At 40.3% G+C, this 17,393-nt stretch overlaps 2 protein-coding genes across 3 annotated transcripts; one reads left to right on the forward strand and one right to left on the reverse strand.

Moving 5' to 3' along the window:
- Positions 1-115: 115 nt before the first annotated feature.
- LOC148892294 (solute carrier family 22 member 7-like) lies at positions 116-4,663 on the reverse strand. The gene is made up of 10 exons (XM_089006340.1): positions 4,244-4,663; positions 3,899-4,002; positions 3,664-3,818; positions 3,404-3,572; positions 3,209-3,332; positions 3,018-3,127; positions 1,809-2,023; positions 1,617-1,725; positions 1,329-1,535; positions 116-776 (listed from the first exon to the last, which is right to left on the reverse strand). The coding sequence occupies exons 1-10, from the start codon at positions 4,613-4,615 to the stop codon at positions 746-748; spliced, it is 1,596 nt and encodes a 531-aa protein (XP_088862466.1). The 5' UTR covers positions 4,616-4,663; the 3' UTR covers positions 116-745.
- Positions 4,664-6,374: 1,711 nt separating this feature from the next.
- On the forward strand, positions 6,375-16,700 carry synpo2b (synaptopodin 2b). Of its 2 annotated transcripts, XM_089006826.1 has the most exons (4): positions 6,375-6,493; positions 8,759-9,439; positions 10,076-11,991; positions 14,374-16,700. In XM_089006826.1, exons 1-4 carry the CDS (start codon positions 6,466-6,468, stop codon positions 14,839-14,841), a joined length of 3,093 nt encoding a protein of 1,030 aa, XP_088862952.1. In that variant the 5' UTR covers positions 6,375-6,465; the 3' UTR covers positions 14,842-16,700. The 2 variants fall into 2 exon arrangements, with proteins under 2 accessions (XP_088862952.1, XP_088862953.1); XM_089006827.1 differs by lacking the exon at positions 14,374-16,700 and having other exon boundaries at positions 6,379-6,493; positions 10,076-13,290.
- Positions 16,701-17,393: the final 693 nt, after the last annotated feature.

Genomic DNA, 17,393 nt, shown 5'->3' on the forward strand with positions numbered 1-17,393 from the left:
AAGGAAAAAGGGAAATAATTTAGTTAGTATTATCATGACTTTTATTATGCACATGACCCAAAATTAATAACAAACAAACAAACAAACAAACAAACAAACAAACAAATAAATAAATAAATAAATAAATAAATAAATAAAACCTGAAAAGGAAAAAGGATTCAGGGTATGCATACATTCTGTCTCCACCCTCTTAAAAAAATAACAATAAAAAATAAATGTAAAAAAAGGTCTTAATTGTAAAATATTTATCAAGTATTTTTGTCAGTGGTCATCAAGGTATTTAATCCCACTACACTTGTACATTGCAGCTACCTGTGAAATAATTCCCTAAAAATGACTACCTCTTTCCCCAAAAAAGGTACAATGTGTTTTGTAGTTTATTGATTTTTTTTCAAACTATTAAGTATGGAAAACATCCACAATGGGCATGTTTGTCTAGTTGTGTGAATAAAAACAAGAGTACACAAATAAAAACTAACTAACTAACTAACTAACTAACTAACTAACTAACTAAATAAATAAAAAGCTTCTACTCCTCATTTTGCAATAATTTTCACAGATTTGTCAACTGATTTGTAACAATCGAACTATAAAGCGACTGGACACATTATCGCTGCCAAATGAACACCAGAGTTCTTGTATCTTAAAACTTTATTGCCAAACAGTTTTGCAGCTCCAAGATTCTTTGTCTTCTTGTGCAAGCCAAAAATGACATGGCCACGCTACACCCCCCCCCCCCCCTTCATTAGATCTTCTTTCCCCTGATTATCTTTTCCCTGAAATGTATACAAAACATTGGTTAGTCTTTTCACGCAAGAAAATTTCAGTTCAGCTCATCTTACTACTTTGTCGTTTGAGACGTTTGTTGTTTTTCCACTATTAACATTACAGTGGCAAACTGTGAAACCTATTCAGCATTAACCATGCTACATGCTTAAATAAACAACAATGGAGGAGAAAAACAGTATACTGTTTACTTTTCAACGTGCCTCTGTTGTGTTAAAATTACCCCCAAGAAGTAAAAACGTCAACTACAGACTAATGTGTCCAATATGAATACACAGCAAAAGAGGATGCTAACATTAGCATATGTGCGCCTTTGTATTTTAGTTTATTTGGTTGTCATTTTCTGTTGTTCAATTCTAAATTCAAATGTTTCAATCACATGGTGGACCCATGCGGTATCAGCTCGGCATGGTAGGAACTTCGCCTGACCAGTACCGCAAAATTAGCGACTAGCTATGCCAATAGAAAAAAGTGGCGATATGAGTAGAGCCAAGCCAAGCTGAGTATGCTGTCAAGTGTCACGAGGCATTATACCACTTTACCTGGGTTTGTCAATTTCCTCGATGAACTCGGGCATTCTGGTATTTCGTGTTTCGGTTAGGAGTAATGCCACTAAACCGGAAAGGACAGCCATTCCGCAATAGATGACAGAGGGTAGGAGATGCCACACATCTTCAAGAAGCATGATCAATGGGGATAGGGACACAGCCAATCGCGCCACAAAGGAAGTGTAGCCTACGCCATTCTGTCTGGATGATCAAAGAGGTTTGTGTAATGCAGCACCAGATTGGAAGAGTACAAATGGTCGACTAAGTTTGTTACTGACTAACCGTATAACTGTGGGATATAGTTCAATTGTAAAGAAGAATATGACGGTGAACGATGCTTCCGACATGGACTTTCCTAGAACTCCGACAATGGTACGAATGATCCACTTATCTGAGGGACAGTTAAAGATTAAACCAGAAGACACATTGAATGTAAAATGATATCCTTGACTCACAAAAAAATGAAGCAGAAACCTTTTGAGACAAACATATTGATGAAAAGGCAGAGACCGGTCGACAACAATGTCCCTGCCTCAACCATTCTTCTCCCAATACTTTCCAATAAGAAATAAAGGCCAATCTTCATTGGCATTTCGATTGATGTAAATAGCAAGTGAGTGAGGTACAGGTTCAATCCAAACCCGGTGATATTCAGGGTTATCCCATAGTAAGTGAATGCAACCCCGAACCTAAAAAAGGAAAGAAAAAGTATCAAACGGTGCACTCTAAATCTTGAACACATCCAAAAAAACTTTCTACCTTACATGTTGATACAATTGCACACATTTGTAAATAAAAATACTTGAAGACATCCATGTGTTAAGTCAGACATTGAGAAGTTCGAGGCTGGCTCTGTCCAGAGTCCAGAACTGTTTGTACATGGCTTCTCCTTGCACATTCACTATTTAACACATCGTATTTCATTAGTGATTCCCGAAATGTAAAACTAACGGTCTTAATATTTCAACGAAGCTGCAACCTTTGCGCTGTGGCCAAGGCAATATCAACGAAATCCTCCAAAAAACGATGCAAGTTTCAGTCCCGCTCCCTTGTTTGTGACGTCACGCAAGGACGTCTTTCCTTGCTCTAGAATCAAAACAATGGCTTCAGATTTGGAGAATATGCTTTCTTATTACTCATCCAGTTATGAATATGATTCAAATAGTTCTGAAGAGGAAAGCATAAATGTTTGCAATCGATTAAAGAAGTCCTCCCGTATTAATTTGACTCCAATATAGCGTCCCAAAGAATGCACAAGATGCCGCCCAAACTCCATTGGAAATGGGCTGATTTGTCTGCTGGGAATTTGTGTCAACTAGTATCAAATAGTAGTCTTGGTGCAACACACAACGATTCACCATCGCGTTATTTATGTGTTTTCCTTCTAATTTCGCCATCAACACGGATCAACAGGAAGTTTTCAGACCAAACGAAGTACCCAAAATGCATTGTGTGTCGCTTTCTCAGTCAGGAGCGTTCCAGACGTGACGTCACATCAGGCATCGTCATCAACTCGAAAACAAGACTTCCTGAATATTCAGCGTGAGTCTTAAAGTGTAAAATATAGCTATATGCCGTGGAATCTTTGTAAAGTACGCTCAGTAGAAGTCATTTGAAGTGATTTTACAAATTATGGACACAACTTGTCCGGGGCGTCGGTTGTTGTTTAAAACTTGAACCTACCATACAATCCCAAGGCATATGCCGAGTTTCCTTAAGGTTGCCGTTTTGAAAAGATCAATAAAAGTGTACTTCTTGTCAGCGGTGTCCGTGTCGACAGATTCCAGTAAGGTCTGCAAAGCCACCACACAAATGATTGCATCAAGGTCATGTCCACGCTGACTGAAGCAAAGTAAAACCATAGACAAGAATACCCTTGGGGTAATGTTGGCCATGCACTTGCGTCTGTCGTTCATTTCTGCGCACTGATTAATGTAATAGTGGGCCTCATCAAACCTCCCATTGGCCACGAGCCATCTCCCAGACTCCGGAAGCCACCTGAAGATCACAAACATGGCATCACCAGCAAAGTTTTTGCAGGCACATTAGCAGGTCTGATATTTGAATACCTCCAGGCAACCACGGCCAAAATCAGGGGTGAGGTCACGGCCAAAATGAGGGGCCTCCACTCGTTTACCATGTATGCAATTCCAACCAGAACGCAGCTTCCGAGTGACCAATCAATACTGAAGATTACACCAAAGAGAGTCCTCTGTTCTGCACCCAACCACTCTAAATCTGGGAAGATCATGTTCAGTAAGACTGCATAGTCAGCCAATGACGGGGGGGACCACAATCAGCCCTCAAGAAAAATTGTGACTTAACATACTCAAAACTACAGAGACGATACTGATCCCAGATATGGACATCCCGGTGAAAAAACGCATAACCACAAACATGACATAGGATGTGGAAAGCGCACTTAGCACGGCAAATGTCATGGTTGTCAAATAGGATACCAAGAGAAGCCGCCGCCTGCCAAACCTGATCAGAAAAATAAAAAGCATTCTCTTGATTTACCGTAATATCGTTTCCGTGACACATCAGAGTTGAGTTCATTCTACCTGTCACTCAGATATCCAAACAAAGGCGCTCCGAACATAACGCCAATGAAGAAGACGGTGGCCGTTGCTTTGTTCATACCTTTCTTGCGGCACACCAGATCCCACTGCGAAGAAACAAAAATGTGTAATCAATTGGACATCCTTGCACTTTCCATAGGGGCGAAAACAACACGACTATTTTCTTGTTTCTTTCCTCCCTTTGACTGATGGCAGGTGCCTGCCTGCGCATATGCAGGGTTTAATTTCTTAATGTAACCAGATTACGGCTGTAGACCAGCTCCATAAATGAAATGCCTCAAAATATATGACGAAAACTGACTACAAACGAAAGAAAATTTAACTTACCTCAGTTGCCAAAGTTGATTTAAAGTCACTTTTGTCATACACCCATCCGTTTTGACACTGTACAACCGATGAGTCTTCACTGATGTTGAACGGATGTGAATGTCGAGGCTTGGAAAACATTAAACAGGAGCTCGGACTGCCGTCCATCTCTGTCGGAATACCAATAGACAGCTTCTGTTCCGAAGTTAAATTCGAGATATTGAAGTTATCCAATGTGCTGATATTGCAGTGGTGAGAGGGAACCCCCGCCATGAAGTTATTCAGCAGGAAGTGACATGGCAAAGTAATTCGAGATATGACCTGGATTAAGATCAACCTAATTTGGAATTTCCCGACACCACCAATTTCGGAAAGTATATTGTCAAATTTCATGTTTGATAACTTCCACAGTCACAGAGATGAGGTGCATAGAAGTAAATTGTGCTCTGCCCTGAGCATGGTAAAATGTATCATTGCAGTGTTAATAATTACAAATGCTCTTAACCGTGTGTTTTTTTCTGCATTTTAGTGAAGTGTGGTTGGTGCAGCCTGACTTCACTGTTACGTCACGTAACTTCAAGTTAACTTTATTTGGAGAATACAGTAATAAAATCGCTGCATACAAACTGCTCTACGTGGAATAAAAACCTCCCAGACAAAAACAAATACAGTTAAAACAATATATAAACAGTAAACGCCATAAAAGACAAAAAAATGCAGAGCCCCATGCTGTGACAAAATACACGGAATAAAAATGTGTTTAAAGCAATTTGTAGAAATGGACAGAGAGGACTTTGCCAAAGGGGAAAGTGTCCTTTTTGCTCAGTGGATCTGACTTTCATCCCACATAACATTTAAAGACAATACCATGAGACCCGAGAGGCAGCAAATAAAATAAAGAGCTACAAGGGGCCAATTATTGAACCCTGTGGAACACCATTCGACTGTGGGGAAGAGCATGACTCAGAGCAGCCTCGGTTAAAAAAAAACCAATGTCTATGTCTGCCCAAAAACCTGATAGAAAACTATCGCTGATGTCTACGTGCTGCTGAAAATGAGCCTAAAGAATACCGTGATCCTCTGTATCGAACACTGCACCCCAGTCCAAAATAAAATATATCCATCATAGTATTCCTGTCTTTGTCAGTGACATAATCCATTGAGAGCTCAAATCAGGATTGATATCTTCTTCGTCTGTGTAAGCTCTGAGTCGTATCGGCAGTATATATGCACCTAAAAGCTAGCAACCACTCATTTGACGACAATGAGGTTAAAATCTTAGCAAAAGAACATGAAGTAAAAGAAGCAATTTTTATAAAACAGCTAAATCCTTCACTAAACCGATATGGTGGTGTGAGGTTCAATTTGGATCTTAGGAAATCTTACGAAACATAGGATTAGTAATGCTGATGAGTCGATACCAGGGCAAATAGGGCAATGAGGCCAGTCGTTAGTCAGGACAATAGAAGCAATCAGTGGAGCCGCAGGGAGTAGTCCTCTGCTCCCCCCAACCTGAGACCAGGGACCTATCATAGCAGAGTCCAGCACCGCCACGTCTGGACAGTAGGGATATATAGGTATATACACTAACAGTGAAACTTTAGTTCGCTGAAGAAACATCTTGGATAAGAAGCGAAACGTCCGGCACCTTCAAAGAAGTACAGATGAGGGCTGAAGAAACCTTTTCATCAACAAAACCCGAACAAATTCGGGAATGTCGCTCTACGTCATATTTTCAATTCCCGAATAAATAAATAAAAGAAGTACAGATGACGGCTGAAGAAACCTTTCATTGATTGATATCTTCTAATTTGTAAACGGGGATCTATTTCAAAATCATGTATGTAAATCCAGTCAAAGAAAGCAGAAATATTTTGAGTAAAAAACAGATTTTATGCACACTCTTTACCCTATTAAAAGTCCAATACATATTTCATTATAAAACAAAATATGTCTATATATGCTGTTGTTAAGGCCATGATTTTCCCTTACAGGAGCCATGTGAGAAGCTAACTCAGCTGTGTCCAAGAGAGCATCGACACCTTTTCTTGCTCTATAAATAGAGTGAGAGAAGGAGCAAAGCGGCACTCCAGCTGGTCAGTGGATGACCAACACATCTGTAATTCACTCTAATTTGTCTCTTCTATGCCTGCATTCTACATTTCAATCTGGGGCCTTAAAACAAGAAGGAATTAAAGAGCACAGAACCGGATACAAACGTATGAAAGACAAGGAGTAATTTCATGGATGAAAAAGGAACTATGAATAATTGTAAGTAGCAATTTGGAAGTTGATGTTTCTTAGTGGACCGTACTGTGTACAAATAGTATATTTGATTCAGTTCTGTCCTCATACACCAAAAATTCCATAGTTTGCAATGGGTTATGATGGATCTGGGAGTTTGTCATGAATTTATGAATACACATAAATACTGAGTGTATACCGTACAAACACATGCATATATTTTACGTAGGAAACATATACAATGAAACTGAGCAATGACATTTCATGTTGTGGGTTGATGTTCTGGAGGGGTTATCATCATTGTTTAAGTGTATTTTGAATTTTGTTTTCTCCTAATTGTCACGATTTGCGAGCTCGTGATGGTGGTAGACCCCAAAAAGCAGGCAAAGGGGCAGGGTGTATTTGATTATTTGTAAATGTATTTGATTAATTGTATTAAAATAAAGTCAGCAGGAACAAAATCTAAAACATCAAAGTCATCAGAACAGAAAAGTCCAAAGTATCAAACATAACCATGAGTAATAATATGACAAGCTGAAACATGCCTGACAGGGTGAAACAAACAATGACCCGACACTGAATGAACATGCCGGGAGTCATTTTAGAAATTAAATGTATTATTATTATTATTATTATTATTATTATTATTATTATTATTATTATTATTATTATTATTATTATTATTATTATTATTATTTTAACTGCCACTGATTAAAACGACCAACACCTGTGCAGCTGCAGGCGGGGCCGAAAGTGCCACCCGTCGGTCGCCAACAGGAACATGACATCAATACTCTTCTTGTTTGCTTAAAAAACATTCTATGAAAATCGAAATTAATTAGTGTGTGTTTTGCTATATTCATCAACACCGTCTCTTAATCAGGAAGAACAAAATTAAACCTTGAACAGGCTCCCTCTTGGTAACCCCCAACTCCACAAAGAGTTTGGTGGATGTCCGTGAACTTCAATTTTTACTGAATCCTGCTCCCGCATACTTAAACGTCACATCACCTCGTTGACTAAGGTAATACCATGGAAACATCTAATTAGCGAGAGTTCAATCCTTAAGGGAGGTCATACCTTGGACCCAGAGATCACGAATGTTTTCAAAAAGGCCCACTGCCTCCTGCTAAGGAGATGGGCAATTGTGGCAAGAGTAATGCCTTACTTGGAAGCAGAAATTCATGATATACCAAACAAAGTCTTGAGTGGTAAAATGATGTGGAACCAAGTGTGAAGTGAAGATAGGGTGACAGAGTATGTAAGAGACTGTATTATTTCTGTTGGAGTGGCCTAATTCAATGAACCACAGACAGTCTTACTCAAAATGGTAACGCTAACAAAGCATTATATAAGCATTATAATACAGCTGCGAGCAAACTAATGATTCGGAGTTGAAACTGTTCAGTTTTCACGTTTTAGCAAAGCCTGAACCCTGAACCTGAGTCTGCCGATTCAGTGCTGATAAAATATTTGCCAAATGTCAAGGCAGAATTTTACCCACAACCATGGGCAATGATTTTTCACCAAAATCATTGTGAGCCCTACTACATGACCCATTTTAGATCTACTACCCCTGCCAATATATTTTCACTGACGTGATTATGCTTAGAATGTGAAATCAGCTTACCATTCATGTTTTTGGAATGTGGGACGTCACCAGAGTGCCCAGAGCAAACCCACGCAAGCACGGGGGAACATGCAAACTCCATACACAAAGGTCAGAGCTGCAATTGAAACCGGTGCCTCTACACTTTGAGGTTGACATGTTAACCACAGAACCAGCGTGCCACCCTGTATTATCATATTTTATCTTTAATTATCGTAGCTTAACACCACTGAGCAATGTAAAAAATGGTTTCAGTTATGGGATTATACCATTTCATCACACAAAACAAATACTGTCCTCCAGTCATAAATGGAAATGTTGCTGCAGCCACACTTGTTAAGGTGACGGCAAGCCTCCCTTTATAAACAAGGAAACTTGGAGAACATCCATCCAATTGATGTTCGCATGCAGTTGGACGGGAAGGCCGTTTCCCCCATGATATTACATACCATTCCATTTAGAGTTTGAATGAAACTGCCTCAGCAAAGTTGCACTCCCTTGCTGGCCCTGTGACTTAGTAATTACTAAGACAGAAATGTTGAAACAACTTCATCCTAAAAATTTAAATCATAAATACAATTTAACCCTTTCAAGGACAGTGGTTACTCCAGTGGACAGCTTAGCATGTTATCTGTTAAGAGGGCGCACGAAAGGATTGAATCACCGATTGTCTTCTCTCTTAGGTATTACTGGGAATGCTCAGGACTTTGTACGTGAATCGGAAATGGAACCAGAAGGCGAGGGACCAGAGAACATGGACCCTTCTGTCCCTTGGCTGGGCTCCGATGGTTCACAAGAATGTGGTGTTCTTGACTCCCCAACAGAATCTTGTGATGATGTTGGGTTCAGTGATGTAGAGAGAAGCTTGGATACGCTGGGTTTTTCTTTTATCACGTCTGATGCGGAGTACCCAGAATTTTTAGAATCACAAGACTCGAAGCTGTTTCTTGAGCAACGCCCCATGTCTGATTTGAGTGAGGAGGAAGATTCAAACCGAGAGGAGGACGTTTACCCTAATGACCCAAGAATGATCGAAACGTCACCAACTTTACTTTTCTCCAAATCAGAGGGCCACAAACCACACAGTGGACAAATGCCAAGGCGACTCTCACTTTCCTCTTCCTCCTCTCTTGGATATGAGCCTAAAATGACGCCAGCCTCGACCCTGGCCACTGATGAGCCCCTAGGTGCCAGTAAGAGGCAGGGCCAGGGGGGGGGGGTTGAATCTTCAGAGGAAGGAGGGAGCATTGAGGCACCTCCTGCTGCAGACTCCTTTGGAATCTCAGAGGAGGCTGCTAATCAGGCAGAGAAGTGGAACTCAGAGTCTGACACCAATCAAGACAGCTGCGGTGCAAGGTTCACACGTAAGTCCAATATCGATCATTGACTTAAACTTTGACAATCCTTTTGACATTGGATGGGATTGACAGGAAAAACTGTACAGGTCTGGGTTGTTTATTTTGTTCATATTAGAAATATGTGCATTTATTCATTGGACTATAGCAAGTCAGAGGATCTTTTTTGTGGAAAATGTCATAATCGAATTAAGTAAACAGTGCCTTTAAAACAGATCTCATAGGGTGATGGTTCATTTGACAGGCATTGCAGAGCCGATTTGAGGAGAACTTGCAGGCAAAATTCTCATGACTTTGATAGTGATAGTTGGGAAAAGAATAAAATAAGATCATATCATTCGGCCTGGACCAAGTTTGACGGACACCAACATGTGTCAGCTCAGTCTGTCATCCGATCCTGCCGTAAGTGAATATGTTGCTTTTATTAGAGTGCGGGCTTTTGAAAAGGAAGCGTTACGATCAGTCAGTGGCTTGCACTGAGTTTGCTCGCTTCATTTAAAAGGAACAATTATAAGAATCATGGATGAAACGTGAAGGTGAGCCGAGATCTTGCAAAAACCGCAGTGGTGAATTAATGGAACTCAAGAGTGATCCAAATTTCCCTTCAATTGACATGTTCATCCTCTCTCCCTGTTTTTGCCTTAGGAATCACTCAAGATGAAAGCCAATCACAAAGACGAGTTGAGGAGACCAAATCTAAATGCAAGCGAATTGCTCGCCTTCTGACTGACGCACCGAACCCCCAAAATAAGGGAGCGCTATTGTTTAAAAAACGTCAGCAACGGGTGAAAAAGTACACACTTGTGAGTTACGGCACTGCTGAAAGTAAGTTTGACGCTGAAGACCGATTGGAAGAAGAAACAGATGAAATCCAAGAAACCGGATTTGACTCTGTCCCAACGAGCGAGTCTGAGTTTGGAGAAGAATATGCCATAGATCACCGGCACCATAATTTAAGTGTAAACTGGACATGTGTTCAAGGAAAGGAAGTGTTACCTGGGACGAAAGGAATGGGAGTTTTGATGTTTGCGCACCGTCATAAACAAATTGAAGTAGTTGACTCATCGCAAGAGCTCCATAGTAAAGGATTACATTTAAAAGCACACTCAGAACCGGGACATACAGTCACAAACAGTATGTTCAACATGAGGAAAATATACGAACATCCTGAGCAGGGCAATTACATGAATAGACACATTCATCATATGGACCAGCAAAGATCTTTGGTTTCAAACAGGACGGCAAAGCCCTTTTCAGGTGTTCAAATTGGGACGGCTCATCAAAGCACGGCTACCCCTTCCGTTCCTGTGGAAACAGAATCAAGATTTTTGGTACCCGTTCCTGCCATTTCAAGCCGACAGGTTTGGTCACCAACCGGAGACATCATAGCCTCCAGAGATGAGCGAATATCTGTACCAGCAATTAAGACCTGCAGCTTTCTGGAGACAAGGCGTAAAAGCTCAAACAAACAGCAACAGACAACCAAACAAGGATCAGACCTTCGGGAAAGCAAAGCTTATATGGACTGTGAAGAAGACTGTTTTAGCCTGGGCGCTGAAGCTTGTAATTTCATGCAACCCAGAGCAATTAAACTCAAGAATCCACCCCCGGTTGCACCAAAGCCTGCCATTAATCCAAAGTGTCCACCTTGGTTAAAAGGCCCCCATAGTGAACCCTGTATATCTTCAAGGAGTTTCGTTGCACAGCGCAAATATCTTACGGAATTCCAGAAACACCACCATGACTTCGATCAACCAAAGCTGGCCATTTGTTGGGAAACAGAACAAGGCCAGGCCTCGGTTAAAACACCTGCCGTCAGGAGGACGTCAGTCGGCTCAACTTCTCAGCCTTGTCTTCAGCCAAGCGTGAAAAGCTGGAACAAACTTCAGCCAAGATCCTCTGTGAGTATGCAGGCGCAATGTCCTACTTTTACCCCACAGTTCACCTCAAGGAATAAGCAAGACGGCGCCCCGAGTTCTGTTGCTTCGTACCTACCAAAACCAATGAAATCATTGACATCAAATATATCACCAGTTCCTCCAAAAGGTCAAATCTTTGGTCAAGAATTTGATTACCGTGGTGACCATCGCACCATGACAGGAAAAGGCGCAGATTTGTTTTATAAAAGACAGTCCACAATGGAGAAGTCTTTTATCTGTGGTCCGGCAGCAAACCAATCTCCAACAATGTCCTTACCTAACTCCTGGAGGTATTCATCAAAAGTTCACGCGCCACCTTCTCTGTCTTATGATCCACTTCAATCCCCGTTTTGTAATCCGCCAGGTGAGAAAAATTCACTGCCAACAAAAACCACACCACCACCCAAATCAGTCTCAAAGCATCTCAACAATTTAGATAACATGAAACATTTGGACTTTCACATCGACCTAGTTCCAGAGGCCAAAAGCCCCAGTGCCAACTCTGCTATTTCATCAAAGTTTGATGTTACCAAGAAACCCAAACAAAAGTCTGCCTACTCTCATTCTCCTAATATCTGTGAGCCTGATTTCGAAAGCAAGTCAGAGGCCTCTGCTAAGTCATCATCTAAATCCTCCGGACCGGTAAGTTCATCAAATTTCTCTGCTGGGCAAAATACCAAATCAGCTGAGCCTTTCACAGTTGATTGTCACTTGGATGAAAAGCACACTGGCTGTCGGGCCAGCGCCAAGCAAGCACCAAGCATTCAAGTTGCAGGCACATTTTTCCAGCAGCCGTCTCTGGATAGCGTCTTAGCTTCATCTTTCTCTCCTGCATTTCTTATTGCTCGAGTCACACGTCAAATGGCACCTCGGCCCAAATTTTCTGCTAAGAAGTCGGTCGCCAACACCAAACAGTGGAGGCCTGTTGCGATGCTAAATTAGATCCAGAAATACTGTAGCTTTGGTGTGGCGATGTTATCAACACTAAGATGGTGGAACACAGTAGCTGGGGATGGGGGGCAGTGTATAAAACGGCTCACTTGACAGCGTCTGAAAAGTATGTGCTTGAGCATGCTTCTGTGGAACACAAATCTCAAGGTTTGCGAGGTCACCTTCCTGAAAGTTGCTCAAACAGAACATCAAAGAGAATAATGAATGATTCTAAAGAAGGGCTTACTGTATGTGTAGAGCAGGGGTGTCAAAGTCATTTTTTGCCATGGGCCGCATTGTAGTTATGGTTTCCTCTCGAGGGCCGTTATGAATTTGGGGAACCCATTAGAATGTTTAAATCCCTTCAAATATTACATATAGAGCACACAGCAAATTAATGAATAACTCGTTTTCAAATCTGAAGTCAAGAATAATGCCTTTTATTGTAGTTGACATCCAAAAATATGAAATTTTGGCTCAGATTTTAGCAATCATCATGGAATTTAACAAGTTTGATTTGCTTTCGCGGGCCGAAAAAAATGATGTGGCGGGCCGGATTTGGCCCGCGGGCCTTGACTTTGACACCTGTGGTGTAGAGGATGGTTCAACAATTATCTGAAGCTATTTAGTTTTAATATGCATATTTATGAAATCTGAACTCGGCGATGATGAACCCTGACAATGTCGAGTATATATTCATGAAACATGAAGCCTTTGATATACACATACTGCACAGTCGGTGCTGATCAAATATATTTGCTCATAACGCATGTTTTGGAGGAACCTGCATGCACTTTTTGGAAATCTATCTAAATTCCTTCAATTTCATTCCTAAATTATCAGACATTCTGGATCCTATTTTAGGCCAAATAAGTTGAACAAAATATAGTACTATCATATTTAGTGACAAAAATTGACTTATTTCCTTTTGTCCGTCTTTCTGAAATGAAACTGTTTCACATGCATCTTGTTTTCAACACAATTAAAGTTCTCTTTTCTCATTCTTGTGCACTTCCTATGAGTCCATCTGCTGTTCTTGTACCTGTACTTTTCCCACTGTTTGTCTTTCTGTCCCTCTGACCGGTTAGCAAAAATGATTCATGGTCGGCCAGAATAACACAATCTAAAAGACGTGATAAACTGGGTTAAGGGCGAATTCATATTTACTGTAGTTGTAAAATGGACTTGGGAAATTTTGCCAGGTCATTTTCATTAAAAAAAAAACATTTGCCATCCTCTGGTCACGCTATTTATTTTTTCATTCGGCTTTATTTCTTTTATAAAATAAAGGAAGAGATGTCTACCTGGTCTAACTGAACATAATATAAAACCCAACACCGACTGAGACGATTTGTAAAATCTGGTGTACATCGTCGGATAATTTTACGATTTCACTTAACTTTCGAACATGACGTCCCAAAGTTCGCTAGCACATTTCGCTGCCAAATGTTTTTCTCGTGTTACGTTGATATTCCTCGCCTGAAAAGTATAAAGTAGTATTATAGTAGTACTATACTGTTTCATGAAAGTAACAGTATAGGACAACAATGTTTTTTAGAACACCGACAGGCTGTCCTAATTTGTCGAACAAACGATCGATACACTGATGGTCCTGTACAAATCTAAAACATATTTACAATAATCCACACAATAGAAATGCAATGTAAAAACTACTTTGTATTTTTATTTAATATATTTTGTGTTTAAAAAACTGTATACATACCGTACTGTAAAATGCGAATGAAAAAATAAATAGCGTGACCAGAGGATGGCAGCAAAGTCAAGATAACTGCTCTCAAATCAAAAGTGCAATGTCTACCCAACAGTCCTCCTTAACTATTCCTGGGCCAATATTAAATAAAACAATCAAGCCATGAACATTAAAAAACATATCAGAAGAAATAATTTAGTATTCACAAACCGTGGAGTTGAACACAAAGCTCCTATAGACATAGAACACGTGCATAGGTCGATGCAAAAATTAATCCTACATTGTGACATCAGAGAATTTAATTGTTCTGTCTTCCACAATTTTTAATGATAACTTTTTTTTCATCATAAATAATAATTTTGACTGAGCGTATTTTCTTTCAGGGACAATGTAAAAGCCGCTCCCTTAGCCTGCCGAGGCCATCCGTTTCTTCTGGGTCTATGTCACTTGCGGGCATGCGGGGTCCTCGCTCATTTTTTCCCCCAAAACAGCATCATCGAGCATCTCTTCCGCAAGCATCCTATAAGCCGCCCACACCTTGGGAGGCTGCATCCAGAAGCCCTTTCGGTTCAGTGGATGACGCCTTCTGGATCCAGAGTTTCTCATTGCCGTTCGCCTCCCGTGCTCAGGACACAAGACCCCGCGGATCACTGCCTGAGCCTCCAGAGGAATGGAAGCGTAAAGTGTCACTTGAGCCACCAATCGGCAATCAGGGTCATCGTTGGATGACCCCGACTTACATGACCTCGGCACCAATGAGGTTGAAATGTGACAAGCCAACAGCAATCTACGGGCCTCCTTTTAGACCGGTGCAGCCATTTAAATCTGCTGCTAAGCTCAGAATTAAATAAGAGTAGTCACCCTGTACATTGAAGGAATTAGTTAGCATGTCTGTCTCACAGTCAGAGACGGGGCTAGACAGGGGCCAGGGTGGAAGAATTTGATGTGTGACTTTCCTTCCATTTGGATATGGATTTCACATTCTAAGGTCAATTGATAATTAGCCATAATTAAGTTACTTCAGCTACATATTTAAAGAACAAATAATGAATATTTCGGAAGCTGCAGATAGAAGGTTTGATTCGAACAGCAAGAGTCAAACCAAGTAATTATTTTGACGCCATTGCAAGGAAACAACATCGCTGAGAAGACACACCATCCACATTCAGGCTCTCGTGAAATAAAAAGCACACAGCACAGTCTTGCCCAACGCTTTTATCATACAAGAAGGGACAAACCTATGTGAAAAAAATATTTAGAAGTGTGAATAATAAAAATGTCTGTGCTTTTTAGATATTAATTGAATGAATACATGTTTGTGACACATTCCACAAAATATTCGTGTGATAAATGTTATATGTATTTTGTTTTTCTACTTTCATTGCTTTCATCACTTTGCTGCTGTGAAATGTAAATTTCTCCACTGTGAGACGAATAAAGGCATATCCAATCCAATCCAATCCAATCCAATACTGTATTATGATTTGGTTTTTCACATTTCAACTTGATTTCACATGAATGAGTGTTCAAAAACAGATACATTCTTTCTGCAATATTTGTGACTGTCAGTTCCAAATAGCTTTTTTTACACACATTTATTCAGGAATTGAAAATATGACATAGAGCGCCATTCCAAGAAGTCCAAGATGGCGCCCGAGTAGGCAGCCGTCAGCAAGTGCTCTCATGAGCCTTGGTTTTTTTGTTGTTCTTGTTTTATTTTTGTGTTTTCTTTTGTCACTTTGTGTTGTGCGTCGTGTGGAATGGATATGGATTGTTTTTCAGCATTTTTGACCACAACATTCATCAAGGAGGAGACTGTGCTGAGCGGTTGCACCTTTTCGGCAGCATGAATATGCCAGTACTGTTTTTGAATGGGAGGAATGTCAGTGCCATTCGACTGCCATCGCTGGACAGCTCTGGGGCCATTGTGCTTTTTTGCGCCTGTAATGGGCAGCATCTTCACAGCCCCGCTTTGTTCAGTGGAAACGTCGGTGCTGTTGGACAGTCTGTGGCTGGATGGATGCATGGCTTGAGGAGCCCGTGATAAGAAGAAAGGAGCGTCAGCGCAGAGCGCCGATGCGTATGTGGAACTGTTACGCCTTGGAATTGAAGCAGATTTATGTGGGACAGGAGATGTGAGACAATCTCTTTTCGTCAATGGATGCTACAGCTGCGTGTTTGCTTTCAACATTTAGCTTGTAGTCGACGTGCACGTTCAACCGTGATGTCCCTGATCCACTGGTGGAAATACGCTTTGATCCTATCCTCTTTCATCTACAACTGCTTCATGTCATCACAAAGAGGGTACAGCAAGTCCTGAAGAATGAATGACTCTCTGTGTCTTTGTTTTGTCATATTGTCTTTGTGCTGTCATATTATGTTTAGTTTTTTTTTGTTCTTTTGACTTCAAGACGGCGCCGCGACAGTGGCTGCCTTTCCAGCAGCTCATGTATTTTGTTTTTCTACTTTCATTCCTTTCATCACTTTGCTGCTGTGAAATGTAAATTTCTCCACTGTGAGACTAATAAAGGCAAATCCAATCCAATCCAATTCCCGAATTCGCTCTGGTTTTGGTGTTTCATGCTTGGGGACTGATAAAATGCTTGCCATGGCCTCTGGCAATTTATTTTCCCTTCGACAATGGGCCAGCTTTTCCTTTTTTTCCATTTTAGCGTTTTTTTCCAGCTTCAGCTGTTGTTCAAGTGCTATATATCCATTGCTGAAAAGGATGCTTTGATCCTCTCCTCTTTCATCTAGAACTGCTTCATGTCACAAAGAGGGTACAGAAAGTGCTGAATAATGAATGACTCTCTGTGTCTTTGTGTTGTCATATTATTTGTGATTTAGTTTTTTTACTTTGTTATTTCCGGGTTGAGAGAACGCTGGCATATGTGGCTGCTGCTGCTCACCCGCAGAAAAAAAGATCCTGTGACTGTAAAGGGTCCTTGAGAGTTTTGAAAGGCGCTTTTAAATGAAATGCATAATAATAATAATAATAATAATAATAATAATAATAATTATTATTATTATAATAATAATAATAATTATTATTATTATTATTATTAATATTATTATTATTATTATTATTATTGTTATTATTATTATTATTATTATTAAAAAGTTAATTCCTAAATTATATGGGTCTGGAGTTATATGAGATTAAAATGAGGGAAGCTGTCCAAAATACAATGCAATACATACATATTGGTTGATATAATTATATATAGGGCCAGAGTTACCAACACAACTTTAGTTCACTGACGAAGCTTTTCGGATGAGGAGCAAAACATCCGATGCATTTAAAGAAGTACAGAAGACAGCTGAAGAAACCTTTTCATCGATGGACCACTCATGTACGACTGAGATCCTACACAGATGTATTGTATGTATTTAACATGTGACA

The sequence above is a fragment of the Hippocampus bargibanti genome, linkage group LG10 (assembly GCF_051943395.1).
Source record: "Hippocampus bargibanti isolate YZ-2025 linkage group LG10, ASM5194339v1, whole genome shotgun sequence".
Classification (NCBI taxonomy): domain Eukaryota; kingdom Metazoa; phylum Chordata; class Actinopteri; order Syngnathiformes; family Syngnathidae; genus Hippocampus; species Hippocampus bargibanti.

Bases quoted from the DNA above. Each gene is read 5' to 3' on its own strand.
- synpo2b (XM_089006826.1), top strand. From the start codon at position 6,466: ATGGATGAAAAAGGAACTATGAATAATT. The intron at 9,440-10,075 runs GTAAGTCCAATA...TTTTTGCCTTAG, and splicing joins CTGCGGTGCAAGGTTCACAC to GAATCACTCAAGATGAAAGC. The intron at 11,992-14,373 runs GTAAGTTCATCA...ATTTTCTTTCAG, and splicing joins CATCTAAATCCTCCGGACCG to GGACAATGTAAAAGCCGCTC.
- LOC148892294 (XM_089006340.1), bottom strand. From the start codon at position 4,615: ATGAAATTTGACAATATACTTTCCGAAATTGGTGGTGTCGGGAAATTC. The intron at 3,819-3,898 runs GTAGAATGAACT...TTTTCTGATCAG, and splicing joins TTTGGATATCTGAGTGACAG to GTTTGGCAGGCGGCGGCTTC. The intron at 1,536-1,616 runs GTTAGTCAGTAA...TTGATCATCCAG, and splicing joins CTATATCCCACAGTTATACG to ACAGAATGGCGTAGGCTACA.